The sequence below is a fragment of the Budorcas taxicolor genome, chromosome 9, assembly GCF_023091745.1.
Source record: "Budorcas taxicolor isolate Tak-1 chromosome 9, Takin1.1, whole genome shotgun sequence".
NCBI classification, from domain to species: Eukaryota; Metazoa; Chordata; class Mammalia; order Artiodactyla; family Bovidae; genus Budorcas; species Budorcas taxicolor.
Window position 1 is genome coordinate 84,677,158 of NC_068918.1, and position 22,811 is coordinate 84,699,968.

Sequence of the window (22,811 nt, forward strand, 5' to 3'; positions counted from 1 at the left end):
GCATGAAAGTGAAAAATGAAAGTGAAGTTGCCCGACTCTTAGCAACCCCATGGACTGCAGCCTACCAGGCTCCTCTGTCCATGGGATTTTCCAGGCAAGAGCACTGGAGTGGGGTGCTATTGCCTTCTCCAGTGGGTGTCTCTAGTATAACATAAATTATATGTGAGAATTGAAAATGGTGATACTTTGAAATACTTCTTTCAATAGAAGTATAGATAATGAGAATACAATGGTTTTGCATTAGATGTGACTACGAGCAGTGAGTTGTTGTTTTGGAAAAGCCTTCGATTTGATTTGGGTTTTAGTTTCTTTAAGGAGAGAGTAAGTAAGTAGTACAAAGCAGAGGTTAAGATCCTGCAGTGGTACATATTTAGTGTTAAAAATAGCGAAAGTACACAGCAGGATGAATTTAAATTGTGGATGAATATTTAATAATAGGCCATAAGGAGAGAAGGTTAAAATTAAATAATTTGCACTGTGTAAGTATCTGTTTTCATATCTGAAGTCTCACTGAAAGGCATCTGATGCATTTTGAGAGGTAGAGATAATCTGTGTATTTCATGCTTTTGATTTTCAGAAATCTCAGGGTTAAGCTAACATTTTGACATGGGTGCAAATTAACTGAATTTTAAGTAGGGCTGTGAGAGTTAATGGCACTGATGAGAAAGATATTACAAAACAATTTCAGTCGCTGATAAGATGAATTTGCTGCACTGTTATCTATAGCATTAAAATATAGACATTCCAATCATTTTCCCATTTAAAATTTCTGCTTTAATTAAGCCTGTTTGGGTCATGCACTGTTTAAAGTCAAGTGAGCAGACCTTTCCTATGCCCTGTCTAATTCAGATTGAATGTGAAGATAGGGCTGTCTTGGGCCCCATATTGGAAATTTAGCCTGAAATCTGATTTACTCAGCCTCTCTGTGGGCTGTGCATTCACTCTGCAGATTCTAGCATCACCAGCTCAGCCTCGATTTTCACACTTCCACAGAAAGTTTTATTTTACCTTTTGACAGTGAGTGTGGAAAATCTTTACATTTTGTTGTTCTTAGGCATAAATTCTAACTTGAAGCATTCTGAGAAAACTTAATTCTTACTTTTCAATTTTAGTTTCATTACACGAGGTCATCATATGTATATATGTGTGGAATTGTGACGTCAGCACCATTTGTGACATCAGTATATTGTTTGAGCAATTTCTGTCATTCTAAGTAAACATTTTTCTTGACTGGTGAAAGTAACACAGTTAAAATTCCATGAAATTGTGAGTTTCGAGCAAAATCATTTGGCCTACACATATTTTCATTCTGGTGAGATCAGTTCCTGGCAAATTTCTATGAAGCCCTCAGGACAGAGTCAGCTGTTTCTATAGGAAGGCTTTGTTAAAACTGAGACCTACCTGCATGCTCCCCCTCACAATGCCTTTAGGATGTCCGCTGGGTTGCACTGTAATCTTTGTCCAGAGTGTCCTCCTTCGGTGACCTGGTCACCTCTCTCGGACAGCCGCCAACTCATGTCCACTCTGCCTCCAGTGCCTTGCACCATGCACACGGTAGACCCTTAGTCAGTGTGTAATGAGTGGATTACTCAAGGCATTGCAGTGAGTACCAGAGCACCTACCGCTAAAAAGGCGGGATGGCAGAGATCATGGGCAGCCGTGTGTGTGGGGCAGGAGCGTGGGGGGAAGGAGTCCTGGTGGTTCGTGTAGCCTTGCATGCTTGGGGTGTAGGGTCTGCACTCCTGGCTCCCCCTCACCTGCTGTTTGCGCTCAGCTCCTGGTCTTTTGGTACTGGCCTCGTCTCTGCCATGAGCCTGCCCTTGCCCAGGGCAGCAGTGAACCGCCCCATCATCAGTGGAGCGTCAGGTGCAGCCCACGCGTTAGCACTCACCTGTTGGCCACCTGGGCTGCAGTCGGCGTGTGTCTCCACCTGCTCCCTTCTCCGAAGCACCACTCTCTCCAACTCCTTTTCTGACCATTCCTCTGGCCTTGCTGGGGCCTCTTTTTCTCTTCTTCCTTAAGGGATGTCAGTCCCTCGAATTTTGTCTTCTACCTGTTGCGCTCTTTGTACATATTCTCTCGGGGTAGCTCCTTGGGTTTTTCTGCTTCGTATTGCTGAAGACATCCAGGGTTATTGAGGGTGTGCTGTGTGCCAGGTGTGACTTGTGTCCTGCAGGTCCAGTGTGAGTGAGCAGAACGGAAATCACTGCCCTCCAGGAGCGCCTGTCCTTGGTCTCCCACTTCCCTACTTATGACTCGAAGGCAGACCTGACTCCCCAGGCTGGAACGCATCGTGGCACTTCTGATATTGTCACCTGGACTTCCTATTGGAACTGCAGTTTTAACATGCGGAAGAGTGAAGGTCCCCACCCCGCAGGGAGGGTGGATCTGCTTCTACTCCAGCGTGCTGCTGGCTCAACCGGTGTCTTACCTGTTAAGCCACCCTTGCCGCCTGTCTTCTATCACTCCCAGGTCGAGTTGCGATTCCATCCTGTTCCTTGAATCTGAGCGTGCTTTCTCCCACCACCGCTAACGACCCAGGACCTCGGCTCAGCGGCCTGCTGGGGCAGTCCAGCCTAGCTCCAGGCTGCTGCTGGGGGCGCTATCCTTCTGAAAGGCGGATGTGACTGTAACTCGCTGTTAAAAGCACTCAGTGGTTCCCCCCAAGATGCAACTGGAAGCCTTTCAAGTGTCGAGTGAGGCTCACCTACCTACTGGCCTCGGCCCGCTCCAGCTGCTGCTTTGCTTCGCTGGGGTCTAAGCTGCTTCTGTTTCCTTGCACGTGCCAGGCAGTTCATCATTTCATGGAGCCTGTGCTCGATGCCTGATGTTTCTCCTGCTTGGGGGTACTCTGTGTCCTGGCCCTCCCCACCTTGATTGTGGCTTCTTCTGTCAACCCTGCTAATCTTTGAACCTTCCTGAGAGACCCCGTGTCCTCCGTGTGGCCCACAGTTGGGCCTCAGAATCTGGCTCACAGTTGGCATCAGCATGTGGTTCTGGAAGGATGGAAATATCTGTGGGTCTTTGTAGCACTGTGATGAGGGACTTCCCCCGCCGCCGCCTGGGCTGAGGCTCCAGTTTGGCCCTTCTGAATGGCCTTTGCTCTGAAGCCCATGAGCTGACTCACCAAGCCAAAAATAAAACTCAAAAGTCCAGTTTTGAACTGGTTATGTTTGGTAAGAGCCTGACTTGCATTGAGAAGGTGGCTTGTGACTCACAGTCTGGGTGCTTATTCATGTCACTAGTGATCTTTGAAAAGTTGTGCCCCAGACATTCTGTGTTATCTGAAATCTATCCTTTCACTTTCTAATGAGCACTCAGACACATTAATGTTTGATCAGGACTTGCAGACTCAGGTCTAAAATAAGGTAATTGTTCTAAGAATACTTTGAAGTCAGGAAGGGTTCCTAACCACTCACTATACTTTGCTTTTGTTACTAGGAAGCTGAAAGAGCTGGGTGACGTTAACTATCATGCCCGTTTCCTGTGTGCATGGTAGAATTTTAGATGAATGCAAAATCTTTCAATATATTGTTTGTTCCAGATCCCTTTTAATTATTAAAGCCTTGCTAAAAGTTAAAAAATGTTTTGTATCCACATAGTTTTTTTTTCCTTAAATGTTTTTCTGGGTTTTGTCAGGTCGTTGTTTTTCGTATTTCACAAGTAAGGAGAGTTGCATTTTTAATATCTATGATAGCATAATAGACATTTCTGTCTCTGCAATAATGAAGTAATAAGCCTACGTCTTCTTTTACTTCTTCACAGGGCAGCCCAATGGATCCCATGGTGATGAAGAGACCCCAGCTGTATGGCATGGGCAGTAACCCTCATTCTCAGCCACAGCAGAGCAGCCCTTACCCTGGAGGTTCCTATGGCCCCCCAGGCCCGCAGCGGTATCCCATCGGCATTCAAGGTCGGCCCCCGGGGGCCATGGGAGGCATGCAGTACCCCCAGCAGCAGGTTTGTGCTAGTTTTCGCTCCACTTCCTCCCACGTTTGCTCCTAGTGTCGTCTTTGTCTTTTCCTGTCTACTGAAGGTTAGTTTTGAGACAGTTGGGAAGCATTTCATGGATTTTCTGCTTTTTAAAAATTTTCATAGTTTCTTGAAATGATCACAGGTACAACTGGTTCCCATCTCTTTTAAAAGCAGGAAAAGTGAGCTTCCTAGAACAAAGTGGACACAGTTCCTGTTCTATTTGAAAGACTGACCGTGTCACCGTTGTGCAGCAAATTATATAGATCGGAGCCCCAAAGTGAACTTGGCTTTCTAATATTTCTGATGGCAGACAGTGTCAGATTTTGAGCTGTGAATAAACTTCTTAAGGTGAAGTTTTAAGTTATTTAAAGGTTTTTCTCATAAAGACGGCAGCAGCTTAAGTTTTCTTTAGTCTGCCCAGAAGTTATTTTGCTTTTATTTCTTCTGTGTCTTTTGAAACAGCTTTCTGTGTTTCTTGTAAGAGAATTTCATGTGTATCACTTCTCTTAGGTTTGATGAGTTTTGTGTTTTTACATAAAACAAGCAAAAAAGACTTTCTGCTCTTAAAAAAAAATTCTCCTTTTTCTCCAGAATCATATAGTTGGAGTTACCTTAAATGACCATCTACCTTCTGGCAGTAGTAAGCCCTCAGTCTCTTGCACCCTGGAGAGTGTATTCTTGTAATGTTGGCCTGAGGAGATGCAGACTTGTTGCAGGTTTAGTTGCTAGAAACACCAGAAAGGCTGACTTGTAAATTACCACACCAGGCCTTTCATCCAATAGGATACCAGTCTGATGCCCACCTCGGTGTTTTCCTGTTCCCAGATAGGTTATCCCAGAGGGCTACCAGCAGCCTGCTCCAGAGTCTCACAGTTGCTTTCTCTCAGGAAGTTTTTCTCTACGTTTGACCAAAAATCACTGTGGAAAAAACATAGAACTTTGGTTCTCTACAGTGGATGTATGCGCTGTATCATACTTTATACGCTCCATAGCTGTGTCTAAAGGTTCACGGATAAGTTTCAGAGACTGAAAATTGTCTTTCCTCTTTATCTTCGTTTGTCCTTCAGTGACATTTTTATTTTAAGGCGGTTGTAGGGGAAGATAGAAGCAGTTCAGCCTTTGAATACCAGCTGTTGGTTCTTTAAGTGGTCTTCGTTCTTGTTAGAAGTTCTGACCCCTTGTTTATTAAATATGGTATGTGAGTCACTCAGTCGTGTCCAACTCTTTGCAACCCCATGGACTGTAGCCCACCAGGCTCCTCTGTCCATGGAGTTCTCCAGGCAAGAACGCTGGAGTGGGTAGCCATTCCCTTCTCCAGGGGATCGTCCTGAACCAGGGATTGAACCCGGGTCTCCTGCACTGCAGGCAGATTCTTTACCATCTGAGCCACCAGAGATTGGCCACTCAGAATTCTAGCAGTCGCATACTTAATTGTACTTATAATATTTTTTTTTGAACATTACTCCTTTCTTCTAGTAATATTTTGCCGCCTAGAGTAAAACTCTTCAGTTGAGACTGCTAATTATGAGGAGATAATTTGTAAATGATTGAAAAGTCAGATGAGAGCTGTAATTTTTCCCCCCCTCTCTCCCTTTTATTTTTTTAAGTTTTAAAGCTAATTTCCCCATAGATGAGGGGAAGAAGGCCCAGGCAGGCAGGTGCTCAGGTCCTTATCACCAGCTGGTTCGGGGCTGACAGTTCTGTGTGGGACTCTGGCCACAGGGAGCGAGCGGGGGCAGTGGGGCAGCAGGGGAGTGGAGGCCGCCGCTCCCTCTCCATGCACCTTCCTTTCTGCCATGTTTCCCCGAAGGGAAATTTGGAGAATCATTTCAAAAGGAGCTCTTCATGGCAAGCTACTGGATGAACCTTTTCCTCTGAATGAGTTAAAGTCTTTTTTTTTTAGATTAATTAATTTATTTTAATTGGAGGATAATTACAGTATTACAATGGTTTTTTGCCGTATATCAACATGAATCCGCCACAGGTATACACGTGTCCCCTCCATCCTGAACCCCCCTCCCTACCCCACATCCCTCCAGGTTGTCACAGAGCACCAGCTTTGGGTGCATTGTGTCATATGTCAGACTCGCACTGGTTCTTCTACGTATGGTGATGGATATGTCTCAGTGCTACGCTCTCAAGTCATCCCACCTTCTTCTCCCACTCAGTCCAAAAGTCTGTTCTTGCTGTCTGTGTCTCCTTTGCTGCCCTGCATGCAGGCTCGTTGGTACCATCTTTCTAGATTCCATGTATATGTATTAATATATGGTATCTGTCTTTCTCTTTCTTGAATGAGTTAAAGTCTTGTTAGAAGTTTAAGACGTTGGCTTATTTTGCCGTCCCAGGGTGGGAGTCTTAACATTCTTCACAAGTGTGAAGAATGATTACCTGGGAATATTTTTTTTCATTGTTTTCTTCCCACATACATAAGGCTAAAAGTGGAGGACGTACACAGTCATATAGAATGACCACAGTTTGCTTTTTTGTTTTATTTAATCCCCATGGTTCTTATATGCTTTTGAAATCCAGTAACTCTTGGATTTATTTGAAGGGACAAATTGCTGAAGATTACTCACCAATGTTTTAGCAAATTTTTAATTAAGATTTTAGATTAGATATTTTACTGCTAACCAAAAAAAAAAAAAAAAAAAAAAAGAGCCTAATTCTATTTAAGCACAACTCTTTCTGATAATGAAAGGAAAATAGGGTATCTGGTAAGAAACTGAATGCCCTGGCTATCAAACTTCCATATTTGGGAGTTTAATCATAATTGAAAGTTCTAAATAATCTGTATTGCTCTTTTACTTTTTCATTTAGTTATAATATAGCCTTGAAATGACATATCTTCTTTTGAAATCTAAAAGGCTAAAAAGCACTGCTAATGCAGTTTTGAGTGTGTGTAACATTTTAAAGGGGAGTGATAGGGCATACTACCGAGTTCATGTGATCAGGCAGGTGTAGGCTAATCAATAGCTTTGGAAAGGAAAAAAAAATGGTGTAGGTTTTGGTGAAGGTTATTAGAGCACATTTATTTTGTTAGCTTTAGTCTGTGTTTGGCGAGGAATAGTCAGTGAGTTGCTTTATTTGTGAATTTTGGGTAATTATAAATTTGGTCTGCAAACAAGGTCCTGGCACAGTGATTGGCTGCTGGTCCTATCCGTCTTCTCTTAGGCTAAGGCAATTGGCCAAGGATTGTTGTGGTCATGACTGCTGGTGTTCTTCTGGGAAAAAGTTGGAAGATAATGATGACATTGAGTTTTTATTGAGTGGACATCACCACTTAGGCATGGCTTTACTTTGGACGACCTCCAAAGCTTTCTGTGCTTGGTTTGTGAACCTCTAATGAGCTGAATCCAGTTCATTTAATATTGCTCATATATTTCTGCAAAGGATTAAAATGCAGGAATTCAAGTTTGTAAATTGAGTTGCCCACTTACCAACTGAGTGGTAAGTTGTCTTTGGCTCAGGGGTCACAGTTTTGATTCCTGGCTGGCATTCTCTTCCTGTGATAGGAATTTTAAATGAGTATGTGTTCGAAAGAATCACAGTGCGTATATGAAATTTAACATGCTGAGTATCACTGCTTATTTTTTATCTCTGAGAGTCAGGGGGAACTGGTCACTGACTGTTGGATTTTAGTAACCTAGTGATTCTTGATTTGTATGGTGATAATTTTATTTTTGAAATATACTCATGACTGGGTCTTTGAAGCATGACGTGATAATAGTACATCATTTTGGTATTTATTAACTGGAACTAGACTTGTGGTCTTTCACTTGCTGATTCTTTCACATCATCAGGCAAATACATAGCTAAACAGATTAGTTTTGCACCGTGCCCTGGAAACTAGTCTACTTGGGTTTTTATTGAGCTGAGAGGGGAAATGAATTTTCTCTGCCTCTGTGAAGAATGTTCTGCCTCTAGGCTCCTGGAATTCAAACCTGGGGATGGTTAACAGAAGTACACTGGTTGATTTCATCTAATACAGAGCCACATAGAGGATATATAATCTGTAAGGCTGCTAGAATCTGCTTCTGTTTTTTTTAAACTTAGACACCAATGTGTCCTTTGCGGGATCAGGGATGTGGGTAAGCAAATGTTTTATTTCATTTTTCTTGTCCTTTGTGATTGTAAATGTATACATAGGCCTATGCTGACTTGCTCTAAAAAAGATTTTTCATAGAAATAGCACCAAGAAGAAATAGGTTACAGAAGCAAAGTTATATTTATTTGTGTCAAGCAGATTTCAATGATGTTGTCTGAGATTTTCCCCAAGTTATCAAGGGTTAATTGAATTGATACTTTAACTCTCTGTCTTGTCGCAGATGTTTATATAACCTGATACCTGTTGGAATTATAAAACCAACCCTGGAATTATAAAACAGGGAAAGAGAAAGAGGGCAGAGTGGGGATTTTAAGTTCATGAGTGGTTTTGTAATGGGAAAACATGACTTTTTAGTTTTTAAAAATACGTGTGTATTGTAAAGACCTTTACAACAGCAAGAATATGGACCATGGCAGAATTAAATAGAATTTGTTATTTTTGTTAAGGTGACCCATTTGCACTTAGCACTTTCAATCTAAATAACAACTGAATTTAAAACTGAGGTTGTTTTGAAAAAGACTTTAAAAATGAACAGATGTTTTAATTTGTGTCTTTATCTTCTGCACCCTCTGGATATGTATTTTGCTATGTGTTTTTGGAGTAAAGTATTTGTTTCAGAACATAAGCATTTTATTTGGTACCATCCTAACAGCCAAAACACTTCTTCCAGTGCAAATGTTTATTTTGGCAGCAGATGTTTCTAAAAGGAGACAAACATTACAATTGTTTGGCTAAAATAAATGTTTTCTTTGGGGTTATTAAGGAGCCAAGTGAGTTCTAGGATTCCCACCTGTGTTACTTTGTATTAGTCTATTCTGGGAAAAAAATTGCTTTTTAAAATATAGTTAAAATCAAAACATACTTTTAACTATATTTTTAAAAAATACGGTTTGATATAGTTTAAACAATGTTTCTGAAAAGTTAGGAAGACTGGAGTGATGAGGACTGGTAAAATTCTTAAAAATTCCAGTTTTTTGACATGAAATGTTCATTTATAGTTAGTCTCTGAATCCTAAGCATGAATTCAGTGTGCTCATTCACTTCAGTCGTGTCCGACTCTTTCCAACCCTATGGACTCTAGTCAGGGCTTCATTTTGCTTTTCTCTCTAAAGAGCATGCTGCTGCTGCTGCTAAGTCGCTTCAGTCGTGTCCGACTCTGTGCGACCCCATAGACGGCAGCACACCAGACTCCCCCGTCCCTGGGATTCTCCAGGCAGGAACACTGGAGTGGGTTGCCATTTCCTTCTCCCATGCATGAAAGTGAAAAGTGAAAGTGAAGTCGCTCAGTCGTGCCCAACTCTTAGTGACCCCATGGACTGCGGCCCACCAGGCTCCTCCGTCCATGGGATTTTCCAGGCAAGAGTGCTGGAGTGGATTGCCATTGCCTTCTCCGTCTAAAGAGCATAGACCTCCTATATAAGGAGCATAATAGGGTGTGATAGGATGAGAAAGGAAGGCTTGACAGTGAAGTAGATGAAGGCTTAGCATAATGGAGAGGAATGGGTGCCTAGTGTCTGTTTTACATTCAGAGTCTTAATTTTTTTTGATAGTTCATATTCACTCAGAGACACCTACCTGGACAAATTATACTGTAGTTTAGCCGCTGAGTCCTGTCTGACTCTTTGAGACCCCATGGACTGTAGTCCGCCAGGCTCCTCTGTCCATGAGATCTCCCAAGCAAGAATACTGGAGTGTGTTGCCATTTCCTTCTCCAGGGGAGCTTCTCTACCCAGAGATAGAACCTGTGTCTCCTGCATTGGCAGGTGGATTCTTTACTGCTGAGCCATCAGAGAATCCCCAAGTGATCCACAGATTAATATAATTTCTATAAAAATCCCACAAGATGTTTTTAAAATATAGACAAGCACATGATAAAATTTATACAGAAAACCAAAGGAAAAATGGACATGGGAAGCTAAATCATTTTTAGGAAGTATAAAGAAAATAGAATTACATATATTAAACATGCATTTTATGTGTGTAGATATATACACATATAAACACACATCAATAAAAGAAGGTAAACTTTGAAACTAGTGAAATAGTGATGCTTTGAGATTTCTTTTGCTCTCTTACCCACAGCATTTTTATATATGCATGTTTTGTACTAAGAGACTCGGAGCCAAGCTGTTTTGCTTGTACACCTGAAATGTTTGGAACTCTTTCAGTGGATTGCAGATTTATATAAATAATGGCCTTTTGTTGGCCACATTTTGTCTTTATTTCCTCACTTGTTCTTCATCAGTGAATATGAAGGTATTTAAAGTTTACTAGCAAATACATTTACACCTCACATTTCTGCTTCCAAGGAGATAGCAGATGCTACTGTCTTTGATGCCAAAGTTCCCTGTAGATGGAGTTTTATACCAAGAAAATATTTTTGAGAAGATCTGTAGGTATGGTAATTTTTATTTGTGCTTTAAAATTTAAATTTCTGGACTATATGGTTTTAGTTACTTCTTACATTGTAGTTAAATTTCAACATCTTCTAAAGCATTCAGTGTGACATTTTTAACAGAGGTGTGTAAAAGAGATCATATTTTGTTGTTTATTCTCTAAGTCGTGTCTGATTCTTCACACCCCCATGAACTGCAGCATGCTTTGGTTAAATATAAAGTTTTAAATCTTTAGCTTTTTTCCTTAAAAATGAGGAAAGACATGGTTTTATGCTTGAAAGTTTAATGAGAAAATATGAAATGATTTCTCTTGTAGTTTGGAAAGCTACTTTTATATTAGGAAGTTTATACTGATAAATGTGTGTGTGTGTATGTGTGTGTGTGTGTATTTTAAGCAGACGTTTACATTGTTCTAGAGATGCTAAAGGTTCTATAGGTGTATAGTGCCTATTCTCTGCTGGTAGCTTATACCATTTTGTCATTTACATATGAATCTATTGTTTCCAGATATAGACTTTAAACCTAAAATATCTGCTAAGCTTCTCTATTATACTTCTAGTTTTAGTTGTAAATCTCAAGTATATGTTTTCGGTAGCGTTATAATTACTTGAATATATTCTGTATAATTTTGGTTTATTTGCTTTCATCAAAGAAACAAGTATGATATTTATGTGAAAATTTAAACTGTTAGTTCAGTTAGCACTAACAGTTGATAGCAGTAAAATCAGCCAACCACATTCCTCCACTGCTCCCTGAAAAACAAACAGCAGCAACAGAAACAGCAGAAGATAAATTGAAAGTTAAAGTATGCGGCATAGCTTAGGCCATTGGTTCTCAACCACTGTCCTACAATGCAAGAATTATACACGACTGAGTGAGTGCACGTTTGCACATACTCACACACACCCAACCTGCCCACCCTCCATTTAAAACCTCTCAGGATGTATGCCCATATCAATCGCATCTGAATATAAGCACTTCCTGCTTTCCTGGTTTTCTGAGCTCCACAGGTGACTCCCCTGTGCAGCTGAGGTGAACAACCGGGTGTCAGACAGAAACCCCAAAGCAGCTTCCTGATGTGCACCTGTATTCGATGGGCACTCCTTCTCTAGTCCTCTTCCAGTGAGTCAGAGACTCACCACTGCTGAAGGGGTTAAAGAACCAGGAGTTGGGACAGTTGAGTCCTTGTCGATTAAATGCTCCATCTGTGTGCAATATTGGAAAAATCTGTATCTCACTCTGCTCATCCGCTAAGTGGTTCTGACTATAAGATCTCCCAGCTTGGGTTTTCCTTTTAAAATAATCATAAGTTAATGTCGTTTTGTTTTAGTTTTGGATTTTGGAGTCTTTTCATTTCAAATAGTCTTCTGAAATTTATGGGTTGATGCTTGACAGGTTGTATTAATACAACTACTAAAGCAAATTCTTTAAAATTCTTTCTAAAGAAAGCTTTATTTTCTTCAAAGATTAACAAATTGTTGTCATCAGTACAATAAATTATTTTCTAACTTTTTATAATGAAGATTTTCTCAGTGAATGTCTTTCTTCTGAATATCTGATGTGTGTTAGATATGTAATTTTTTTTAATAAGTAGAAAATCTTAAGATTGAGATACTTGCTTTACTTGGAACCACAAAAAGAAGCAAAGAGAGCCAGTAATTACTTACACATTTTACACATTATAACTTTCTAAGTAGTTCTGAAAATAGTATATACTGTACAACATTGGGATAAGCTGTAGCAGTGAATTCTAAATAGAAATAATCAGTATTAAAAGGTTTGTTCTCTGCCATTCCTTTAACTCCTCTTTAACCTCCACGAAGAAGAGTTGGATGGCTTTGGTTTTTTTAAAGCAGGTTTTTTTCGTAAGGGTAAAAGAAGTCTTTTATGCTCCGGGAAGAAAGTGAAATTCTTCCTGGTAAAAGAGTTGTTTATGGCAGTGTGATTATTTTTATATGCAGCACATTTATTAAGGCCATTTGCCCTTAGAGTTTTGAAACATCTGTAAAAGTTAAAACTGTAGTTGTGAATGGAACTAGAAAAAGACGTTAGTAGAAAGAGAGAAGAGAAGAAGGATTGGTGGGGGCGTGGACGGAGGAGGGAACTCAGAGAAAGAGCAGGAGGCTGCAGGAGTCTTGTTTCTCTCAGCAAGGCCGTGGACGCCTCACTAGCGCGGGTTTCTCTGACCTCAAGAGGAACTCTCTGCATGAGCCAGGTGTTAGAAAGTTCCTGGACACTCTGGAGCCGGGGTTTGAGTGTGGTTAGTGTGTACATGTAACATGAACATCCTTTGCCTACTAATAAAGCCCCAAACTCAAACTCCATAACAGTCTACAGTAGCAGGCATTACCCAGCTTCCCATTTCCCAGATACTTTTTTTGTAGGAAAAAAAAAAATCTAGAAAACAGATTGCTCCAAAGATTTAGCCAAATTTGTCTCCCTTTATTGGTATTAAATCATTAAAAGAATACTTAAAAAAACAACTACCAAACACATCAGTAGAATTGGCTCTTCACGGTTAGTCAAAGGCACTGCCTTTGTTCTAAGAAACATCAAATGTTCAGAACCTCAAAGTAAGATGAGTAGCAATAGCAAAAAAAAAAAAAAAGGAATTAAAATGCAAAAAAATCTATCGTTGCTGGGGTAATTAAGGTTTACTTAATGGCCCTGAGACTGAAAAAAAAGTCTAGTTCTGCCTGGGTGGTTGTAGGAGCTAGTCCCAAGGAGGGCTGGGGAGATGTCTGCTGGGAAGGGAACATCAATTTGAGATGTACCACAGAAGAGACAGCCAAGCAGAGAGAGTTCCCAGCACTAAAAGCAAAAAGTTCCTTTCTCCTCTATTTCATCACCATCATTTCTGCCAGAGAGAACTGAAGGAGAGGTAAGGGTCAGACAACTGTTGATCTGTGGGCTTTGGAATACTTTTATAAAACAGTCAGCCAGAAGGGGAACTTCCCTTTCCTGTCATTACTCTGCTGCTTTGAAATTTCCAATAAGATTTGAGATATCCCAATAACCTGGTTATTTGCATCTTTGGGGGTTCTTCCCAGCATTCTGGGCTTCATGAAGAAACATGACTTCCAAAAAAAAAAAAGAAACATGACTTCCCTTCTCTGCTTCCCACCTGTATGTCCCTTGCCACTGGTCAGCATCTTGGAGATGAGAAGATCTCATTTCCTGGTAGGTGGCCAGATTTTGGTGGTTGGGGAGGGGAGAATTCCCTTCCATGTGCACTGAGCTGCCAGAGAGCTCCCTTGCTTGAGCGCTGTTGGCTCTGACTGAGCTCTCCCCCATTCCTCTTCCTTGCTGGCTTCAGAAATAAAGGGAGGAAGGAGGGGTAACTGGTCCCGTCTTTACAACATCAGGTGCATCCTCAGCGCAAAAGCCTGAGAATGGCAGGTAGAGGACGTTTTACTCAAGGGTGCAGCGGGTCACAGAGTGATTACAGAATGAGCAATAAAGCAGAGGGATCTGGGGGGGCGTTCAGTTCTGACCACTGCCGCCTGGAGCTGCAGAAGTGGGGCAGCCAGCAGCATCCAAGTCACACCAGCTGTGGTCAGTCCATCTGGATGAGTTTAAGTCCCTTGGTGGCATCCTAGCTGCAAGGGAGGCTGTGGGTTTGAGTTCTGAATTCAAAACTTGAGGGCAGAGCTTTTGGTGGTGAAATCTTTGTAGAGAACACTTGACAGTTCCAAAGGTTCTCCTGTGTAAAAAAAATATCCGCTCCCCCTCCTCCTACAGTCTTCCTGACTCAATAAATGGCAGCTTCGTGCTTCTGCTTTGCTTGCCCAGACCAAAACTTCACAGTCATCCTCTCTTCCTCAGCCTTTCAATCTGTTAAAAATAATCCCATTGCCCCTTCTTTTAAAATAGATCCAGGAACTGACTACTTCTCCCAGTCAAAACCTCGAGGGCTACCATCCTGGCCAAGCCCCCATCTCCCATTGGGATTATCACAGTGGACTCCAGAATGGTCCATTTAGAGGGTGCACTTGGCCTTGCCTTTGTGACTCTCCTCTTCCTTCAGGGTGCCTGAGGCTGCACTCCTACCTGCCACCCCTCAAAACTCCAAACCCTGGTCCTTCCGCCCCTCAAAACTCCAAACCCCGGTCCTTCCACTATGTCTTTGTGTTGGTGGTTCCTTTGGCCAGGTCTTTTTTGTAAAGCATGCTATTTCTAGCTTTCTGTTCAAAGGCATGTTAATTTGAGATGCCCTCTCCGACTTATTCCAGTGAAGTCACACAGTCCTCCCATCGGGCTGCTCCTCTTCCTCTGTGGTGCACACTGTGCCCTCGGTGGTGCACACCGTGCCCTTGGTGGTGCTCACCGCTCCAGAGTGCTCCTCCCCCTTGGTGGTGCTCACTGCACGCAGGCGCTGCTCCCCCTCAGTGCTCCTCTACCTCCGTGGAGCTCCCCACACTATACTGCTCCTCCTCCGTGGTGCTGCTCCTCCGTGCTGCTCCTCCTCCTCCGTGCTCTTCTTCCTCCTCCTCCGTGGTGCTCACTACCCAAGCTTGGCTGCTCTCGTTAGGACAGAATCTCCGGATCGCAGGGGCTGGTTTTTGCCCGGCTGTAGCCCGTCGTCTTCCCCAGTGATTCAGTGATAAGAAAAGCCCTGCCTGCCAATGCAAGAGACATGGGTTCGATCCTGGGTCAGGACGATTCCCCTGGAGAAGGAAATGGCAACCCACTCCAGTATTCTTGCCTGGGAAATCCCACGGACAGAGGTGCACTGCAGTCCACGGGGTCACAAAGAGCCAGACACGACTGAGCGACTATACAACAGCCAGCCCATCGTCTAGAGCAGTTCATGGCACTTCACAATCATTTTCAAACCCCTGGAGGGAAGAATTTGCAGAATTGTAGTAGCCTCCGGCCAGTGAAGACCGTGGACCCCAGTGCCGAGAGGTGCGTGCAAGGTTAGCAGCGCAGCTGCCACCTGAACTCGGCCCGGGGTGGAGGGGGGCTGGGGGGCGGGGTGGCGCGCGCTCAGCGCCGCCTCCCTCGTGTCCGCCTGAGCTCAGGGCCCAGGTCCTTTGCTGACCGGGTCGGAAGCCTGCTGCCAGCCTTGGAGCTGTCCTTTTAAACCCTGCTTTTAGACTTCAGAGGAGGTTCCAGAGGCTGATTTCCTGCTGTTGCTTACTGCACTGTATGTAGTGCGGGGTCTGCCCTCCTCTGGCTGGTGCGCACCCCGTGGACTGGGGTGTAGACCGCTGCTCCCTAACTGCAGGCGGGGTGCCGCCCTTCTGGATATCGGGTTGCTGAGTATGCTGCTCCAACAGGGGCAGGCGAGCGGAGATTGTAGCTCAGAGCCAGACTGGTGCAGGTGTGATGCGAGCTCAGCTCTTCCCCTTAACCCTGCTCATCTGACAGGGCTTATTGAAGGATATACCTCCCGCCGCCCCCCCCCCCCCCTCCCCAAATAGTTAGGATGCCGTTTATAGAAAACAGACGTTTTCCGGTAGGGATTTACTGCACCGCCGGAGGGAAGAGAATTCCTTCCCAGTGGAGGCAGAACTCTGCCCTGGGTGGTGGAAGTACACGGGGGTTGCGAAGTGGTGGGGGGAACATTTTACATCCTCGCTTAGACGGAATTTGTGTAAAAGTCAGTGTTTATTCATGGAAAAAAAGCCTTAACTGTGACATTTTCGTTCTCCCTAAGTGGAACTGATAAAAGTTGAACTCACTATTCTTAGTAGACGTGCTTTAAAGGGCCAGACCAGTTTTCTCAGAAGCTTAGTTTTCAGAAAGGCTGTCTTGTCCACAGAGATTTGGAACTGCAGCCTGTACACCCACTCTGTGCTGTGGCTTGTTCCGGGAAGCAGGAGGCCGGGGCTGCGCATAGAATGCAAGTACACTCGGAGTAAAGAAAGGTGATTTAGATGGAATTAAAAAAAATCATTGCCATGCGGTTTATTCTAGTTGAGGATGCATACTAGGTAAGAACGTTTTCACTTTTAAGGAAGAGAAAGGTCAGGAGTCACTGGTCTCCCCTTCCCCCAGTTAGCATCGTCATCTTCCTGCACCCATTTTGCTGTGATCATCATGGGAGATGGTCACGAGGTGACAAGTAACAATTGTGGTGCAGTTATTATACTAAATACCTTTGCATTGTGGTTCATTTGCTCAGTTGTGTCTAAATCTCTGTGACCCCATGGACTGCAGCATGCCAGGCTTCCCTGTCCTTCACCGTCTCTTGGAGCTTGCTCAAACTCATGTCCATTGACTTGGGTTAATTCTCGGCCATGCTTCTATTTATCTCCATTTAAAAATTGCTATTAATAACAATAGCTTGGGTTTCTCAGGTGGTGCTAGTGGTAAAGAACCTGCCTGCCAACGCAGGTGAGGTAAGAGACGTGGGTTTGATCCCTGGGTTGGGAAGATTGCCTGGAGGAGGGCATGGCACCCCACTCTAGTATTCTTGCCTGGAGAATCCCATGGACAGAGGAGCCTGGTGGGCTACAGTCCATAGAGTCGCAAAGAGTCGGACACGGCTGAAGCAACTTAGCATGCACCATTTGTTAGGGCTGGTTCTCTGTCAGGCACTAGTTTTCTTGCTTCACATACATTAACTCAGTCCTCATGATGGCCTTTCAAGGTAGCTGTTAGGATCCTTAGTTTATAGATGAGGAAACAGAGGTGAGAGAGTTCATTCATTCATCAGGTTCAAATTGAGGTGTTTATTGAGCAGCACAGCACAGACTTCAGATTCTTGGCTCTTGAACTGTGGGCCCGTGCTGGTGCTACATTTTATGATACTGGTGAAACTGGAATGGTTCTCCTCACTGAGACTAGGGTTCATTTGAGTTCTTGAATAATAAGATATTATAGTTAAGGCAGCTTCATTTTGACATTGCATATTAGTTTCATGGAATGTCCTTTGTGAGGTTTATCAAGTTGAAAACTGAATGTTCCCTCCCGTGTCTATCACACGTAGAAATTTTTTTTTAATTTGAGGTCAAGTTCACATAACATAAAATTAACAGTTTTAAAGTGTACCATTCAGTGACAGTACATTCACACCATCACCTTTCTCTAGTTCCAAAACATCTTTGTCATTGCCACAAGACCCCCTGTACCCATTAAGTGTCACTTCCTAGTTCCTCTTCCTCGGTCTCATCCCCGTGACAGCCACTAACTTGCTTTCTGTCTCTGTGGATTTACCTGTTCTGAATATTTCATATAAATGGAAGCATACAGTATGGCTCCTTTTGTGTCTGCGTACTTTCAGGGATTGTCCCAGTGGTAGCATGTATAGGTGCTTCATTCTTTTTTTTTTGTCTGAATGTTACTCCACGATGTGGATAATACCACGTTTTATTTATCCATTCATCTGTTGATGGACATTGGGTCATTTCCACTTTTTAGCTATTATGTATAGTGCTATTATCAACATTTGTATACAAGTATTTATTTGAATGCCTCTTTTCAATTCTTTTGGGTATATACCCAGGAGAAGAATTGCTAAGCCATATGGTAATTATATGTTAAACTCTTTTAAGGAGCTGCCAGACTGTTTTCACAGCAGTTGTACCATTTTACATTAGAATCGCAGGATTTTAGCCCTGATCTGCTATTTACTGAGGCCAGAGCGTCTTACCAAACCCCCTCCACATATCACACAGTTCTCATCAAATCTACGAGGGATGTAATACTACTTACTTTGCCTGTGGGGGGACAGGAGTGGTTAGGTAGCTTGCCTGAGGTCATACAAGCATTAGTTGAGAATTCTGCTTTTCCTTTAGATAGATGACCTTAAAGAGCACCTAGCCCAGGGTGTCTCTTGTGTCCCACTAGTGTTGCGCAAGATCATTTTGGGTGGCATGTATATACAACATTCAATAACACTGGATTGTATAGTAAGAATTCTCTTGTCCATTTTGTCTTTCTTTGAACTGAGATGTGTTGAACACCGTTCCCAAACTTCATGGCCCCCCCTTCCCTTTCTTCATTTTCTAAAGAATAGGCCTCAGTCTAAAAGCCTTGGGCAGGCATCAGGATCCAGTTAGAAAGTAATCAAAGTATATTGTCTTTATAATACTTAGTTTTGTGATCTCCTGTTTATGATAAGTAATACTGGTTTTCTATTTATGGTAGTAAACACAAAGTTTTCTTTTAAAATAATTTGAATTAAAGTGATGACTGAAAAAACTCAGCTCATGCTAAAAGTTGAGTGTACACACTTGCAGGTTAGCTCAGCATACACACATTGAGTTTCTACCATGTGTTCTGTGCTGCACTAGGCACTGAGGGATATATAGATGACCATATTCAGGTCTTTGTTCCCGAGACGCTCTGCAGAGAGCTAAGTTGAGCAGTGTGTAGTGAGTGCAGGTACTGGTGTTTAGCCCCGGCACTATGGCAACAAGGAGAGCGCACTGGGGTCTCACTGGGTGGGGCTAGGAAGGGGGAAGTGGGCATACCGTTAGACTACAGGTGTGAGTACAGACTCATTCTAACAGGTCCTTGCATGTGTGCTCCGTCATGCCCGACCCTTTGCAGCCCCATGTACTGCAGCCCACCAGGCTCCTCTGTCCATGAAATTGTCCAGGCGAGAATACTGGAGTGTGTTGCTATTTCCTTCTCCAGGGGATCCGACTCCTGGATCGAACCCTAGTCTCCTGTGTCTCCTGCATTGGCAGGCGGATTCTTTACCACTGTGCCACCTGGGAAGCCCATAAGAGGTCCCTACTGGATTTTAAAAATTGGTCTTTTGGATTCATATAAATATCGTTATCTCATATACATGCTCATTAGTTTTCTTTTTTTGATTTATTGAATTAAGAGAATATTATCAAGCTCCTTAATGGTTTGTTCACTTATTGTCACCAGACATTTATTGGTAACTGTAGGGACACTCAAGACACTCAAGGAAAGCCATGTGTACTTAGACAAATGTGCGCTGAGTACATGTAGTAGATTTGGGTAACATGCTCCAGGAACGCTAAAGCTGCTTGGGGGAGGGAAGGTGGCTTCCTGGAGTAGGTGCGTTGGACCTGGGCATTGGAGTAGGAGTTCGCTGGGTCTGGAAGAGGAAAGCAGGGGTGCTTGGGGTGCTTCTCAGTTCAGTTAGGCTTTAAACAATCTTTTAGTGAAATCTACAGATTTTTCCACATATTAAGTTTAAGTACAAGCATAGATTCTGACTTTTATTTTTCCTTCGCGTGCTCCCAAATTTTCCTTTCATTTTTGTTCATCTTGGTGCCTTGATGGATCGATTCAGAAAGTGCCAGGGCTCCTGCATGCAGGCTGGCTGGGTCTTGTTTGAACCAGGGGAGAAACTGTCTCTCCATGGTTAGGCTTCCAAAACGGAGATTATTAAAGTAAATGTCTCAAGAGGGGATGGAAACGTAGAATTGTTTTAATAAGTAGACCTTTTAAAAACGGCCTGTGATTTCTATTAACCTTATTTTCGTATCCCTCAGAGATTATTATGCAAAACTGCGTCTGCATCATACAGTTAAACGCCTCTGTGGCAGTTTATACTCAAATAGTGCATATTCACCTGTGCAGTCTACATTGCTGATGAATTTTGCTTTTAGAATAGGAACCTGCCAAAAATCTCATGTAATATTCAGATAATATAATCGGTACTCTGAACCTTAATTCTGGTGTGTTTAACTACGTAAATGATGATATGGAAATATATAAAAAAGCTAAGTTTTGAATAAAAACTTAAATATTGTTCGTTTTCCTCCTTAAATAAATTTACTAATTGACTTTCATGTTTAAATAGGAGTGTAAAAAACTGCATCTCTCATCAATTTTTCTGATTATTGTCAATTTTATCTGTTATTATTGGACACGACTGAGTGACTAACACATTGTCCTGATAACATATTAATAGATAGCATATCTTTTCTTGTTTTTTATTACTGTTTTTATTAGTATTCATTGCATTGTTTTTATATTAATGACAAGATGTAAGATTGGCCTTAAATGATTATTAAAAATTAGTTACATGGAGATCCAGAGCAACATATGAATTAAATCAGATGATTTCTTTTCAAGGTAAAGATGAAAGGGATGACTTACCTTGTTTTAAGTTGATTACCTTATCCTTATAATTCTAATATGGTAATGGAAGCTTGAAAATCCTAGTGAACCCTAGTGGCTCATCTGCCATTTGGAAACCTGACTGTGAACTTAGGTTTTGGCTGCTTTGCCCGATATGCACACTTCAAACACTCCTACAGATAACATACGCTTGTTATATCTGGCAGATTATTTGTAAAGATTATATGAAGAAGGAAATCAGTGTCAGTGTCAGGCTTTGTAGGTTTCCCTTGTTCCCATTGCAGTTTTACTTCAGTTTGGTCTGGTGCATGGACCATGGGGTCAGTCTGATTGGCTGGGCAACGCAGCTGACCCCAACAATCTCTTCTTAATGGGTTATCATATTCATTCTGAAGGATCGTTCTTCTTTGTACTTAAAAAAATGCAGTGTGCTTTAAAAATTAGTCTCACAGATGTTTAACACTGGTTGAACATCTGGCTACAAATGAGTATTAAAGCGGGTCTGCAGTGTGCTTCCCCCTCAATATAAAGGACTTGCCATCCAGGGGCTCACAGTCTAGTAGAGGAGACATCTAAACGAAAAGTTGCCTCAATATGTGGACACAGTTTAAAGAATAGTATTTTAAGACGAGAGAAATACCAATCTCTCCTTGCCCATGAGTTTCATGACCTGGAGGCCTCCATTTTTAACTTGTAATGATTTATTCTGGTCCTTAAATCCATTTCTAAATGACATGATTATGTTGGTTTGGACTGTATGTACTAATTTTACTATGTAAAAGTTAACTCTTACACTGTCTTGCCTTAAAATTCCATTTCTGATACCATTAAGGCTAAATCAGCATTCATTGTTTACATTAGTAAGACTCTATAAAATGACTGTCTTTAGTTGAGACATGAACCATGAATATAATTCCTTAATATACAGTATTTTGTTATCCTGGAGTTGATAATTGCCTCACTGTATTTTTTTTGAAAAGTATATTTATGTATATCACCAAATGATCTTCATCCTCTGATAGAACTGAACAGGTCCTCTCAGTAAGGTGGACCCCATGAATCAATCAACTCTGTTCAATGTTTTTTTTCTTGCATGCCCACCCTCTCTTAAATAGCTGTTTTATATTTGGAGAAATGCCTTACATTGAAAAACTCTGCACTTCAGAACTCAAATTTATAGCCTCCCTTGCAGCTAGGACGCATTCACATGACTTAAAGTCTTTCAGTTGACTGACCATGGCAGATTTTGATCTGGAATGAAGCATGTTGCATATTTCCAAATTTCTGTGGCTTTGGGAAGCAGTGGTTGTGTCCCCCGTCAGAATGGGAATCTGTGTGCCTCATTCTTCATTCTGAACTCCAGTACTCTCACATCTTGCTGCATATGTGTAGTAAAATTTCCCTTAACCATCCTTCTTAGAATGACTTTGGCCTGCATCCATGTCTTCGTGTATTTCCTCATTTTAGTAACTTATATTCTCCAGTACCTGGAGGAGGGCATGGCAGCCTGCTCCAGTATTCTTGCCTGGAGAATCCCCATGGACTCTTCAGAGGAACTTGATGTGCTACAGTCCGTGGGGTCACAAAGAGTCAGATAGAACTGAGCGACCAAGTGCGAAGCTCAGCACATTCTCCAGTAGCTCCGTAAGAAGGGTGCAGGAAAGGACGGTTTCGCTGAGTGTCAGAAAGGTGTGTTTTCTATCACTATGCGTGACTGGTTGTTTGGTTGAGAATAGAACTCTAGGTTGGAAATAATTTTTCTTTGTAAATTATTGTTTGATCTCTAATTTTCTGTTGAGAAATCTCTGCCTCATCCTTTTTATGTCACCTATTTTTTTCCTCTCTGGTGACTTTAAAAGCTTTTTCTGTCTCTGATTCTAAAATCTTGATGAACCCTGGAGTTGAGATTTTTCTGTTCATTTTGCTGAACCAATCCAGTGTGAAACTCAATTCTGGGGAGTTTTGGGAGGGAGGGCTGCCATTTCTTTGACAATTTCCTCATCTTGATTTTCTCTGCTCTGTCCTGGAACTACTCTTAGTGAATGTTAGAAATCCTGGATTTGTTTGTTTATTGTTTAATTCTTTATGTTTTAAACCTCCCCTTCTATCCTTTTTCATCTCTTGTATTTTTTTTGTTGTTGTTGTTGCTCTATTTCCTGGTAGATAGTCTTTGTTTGTTTTCCAGCCCTTCTGGTGTGTGTTTTTTTATTTCTGTTTTCATAGTTTCACTTTCCAGAAACTTATTTTTGTCTTAACTGCTTTTTAAAAAATCCTGTCTTATTCTGTTTTTCCTTGATGCAATAGTTTATCTCAGTGGA

General features: G+C 42.1%; 1 protein-coding gene across 1 annotated transcript in view; it reads left to right on the top strand.

The window, feature by feature from the left end:
* The window catches only part of ARID1B (AT-rich interaction domain 1B), a 424,182-nt gene that overhangs the window by 45,298 nt on the left and 356,073 nt on the right, over positions 1-22,811 (top strand). Inside the window, exon 2 of the mRNA XM_052645664.1 lies at positions 3,766-3,960. Coding sequence (XP_052501624.1) covers positions 3,766-3,960 — 195 coding nt within the window. The remainder of the gene's footprint in view (positions 1-3,765; positions 3,961-22,811) is intronic.